This window comes from Eimeria mitis, genomic scaffold, assembly GCF_000499745.2.
Source record: "Eimeria mitis Houghton genomic scaffold, Emh_scaff470, whole genome shotgun sequence".
In the NCBI taxonomy this organism is placed as follows: Eukaryota; Apicomplexa; class Conoidasida; order Eucoccidiorida; family Eimeriidae; genus Eimeria; species Eimeria mitis.
In genome coordinates this window covers 7,348-8,293 of record NW_013573004.1, presented here as the reverse complement: position 1 = coordinate 8,293, position 946 = coordinate 7,348, and the positions used below count along the sequence as shown (strand labels likewise).

Below are 946 nucleotides of genomic sequence, written 5' to 3'. Positions count from 1 at the left end.
GCAGCAGTCTGCTGTTGCTAGCTTCATGCATGCATGCACCCTGCTGCTGCTGCTGCTGCTGCTGCTGTTGCTGTTGCTGCTGTTGTTTGTTAACCCCCCATGCTGCAGCAGACGCAACAGCCACTGCTGCTGCTCCTCCTGAAGTCCTAATGCCCCGCATGCCTCAACAGCACCAGAAAGAAAAGCAAAGGAAAGATCTGCTGCTGCTGCTTCATCGTTGCTGCTCGCTGCTGCTGCTGCTGCTGCTGCTGCTGATGCTGCTGCGGCATCTGCGGCTCTCCCCGCTGCTCCCGCTGNGCTGCTGCTGCTGCTGCTGCTGCTGCTGATGCTGCTGCGGCATCTGCGGCTCTCCCCGCTGCTCCCGCTGATGCTGATACGTCTGCTGCTTCTGCCTCGTACCCTGCTGGTGCTGCTGCTGCGTTTGCTGCTGCAGTCGCAGCAATCGCTGCAGTTGCTGCAGCTGCTGCTGCTGCTGCAGCTGGAGCGTTTGCTGTTGCTGCAGTTGCAGCATTTGCTGCTGCTGGGTCTGCTGCTGCCGGCAGCAGGTAGAGAGGCTCTAGCCGCTGCAGCTGTGCATACACCTGAGTGTATTCTTTCCTTAGAAGCGCAGCATCGAGCAGCAGCAACCGCTCTGTAACGCCTGCTGCAGCAGCAGCAGCAGCAAGAGTCAAGACACCATCAGCAGCCAGCAGCAGCTGATGCTGTTGCTGCTCGTGAGGAGGAGCCGATGAGTTGCTGTCAGAAGAACACCTTGACATTGCAAGAGGAATGACTTCATGCAAACTGCGTTGCTGTTGCTGTTGTTGTTGCTGCTGCTGCTGCTGCTGCTGCTGCAGCGGCTTCACCGCTGCCGCTGCTGCTGCTGCCGCTGCTCCGGCGCCGCATGTACATGTTGAGGAGCCGCAGAAGAAGCTAACATGAAGCTGCAAAGGCAAAGCAAATGCAG

At 58.8% G+C, this 946-nt stretch overlaps 1 protein-coding gene across 1 annotated transcript in view; it reads right to left on the bottom strand.

Annotated features, from left to right (window-relative positions):
- EMH_0013350 (uncharacterized protein) overlaps positions 1-946 on the bottom strand; it is a gene marked incomplete at both ends in the record, with an annotated part of 5,022 nt that overhangs the window by 3,919 nt on the left and 157 nt on the right. Inside the window, 2 exon segments of the mRNA XM_013499814.1 lie at positions 174-296; positions 300-946. Of these exon segments, the coding sequence (XP_013355268.1) occupies positions 174-296; positions 300-946 (770 nt within the window).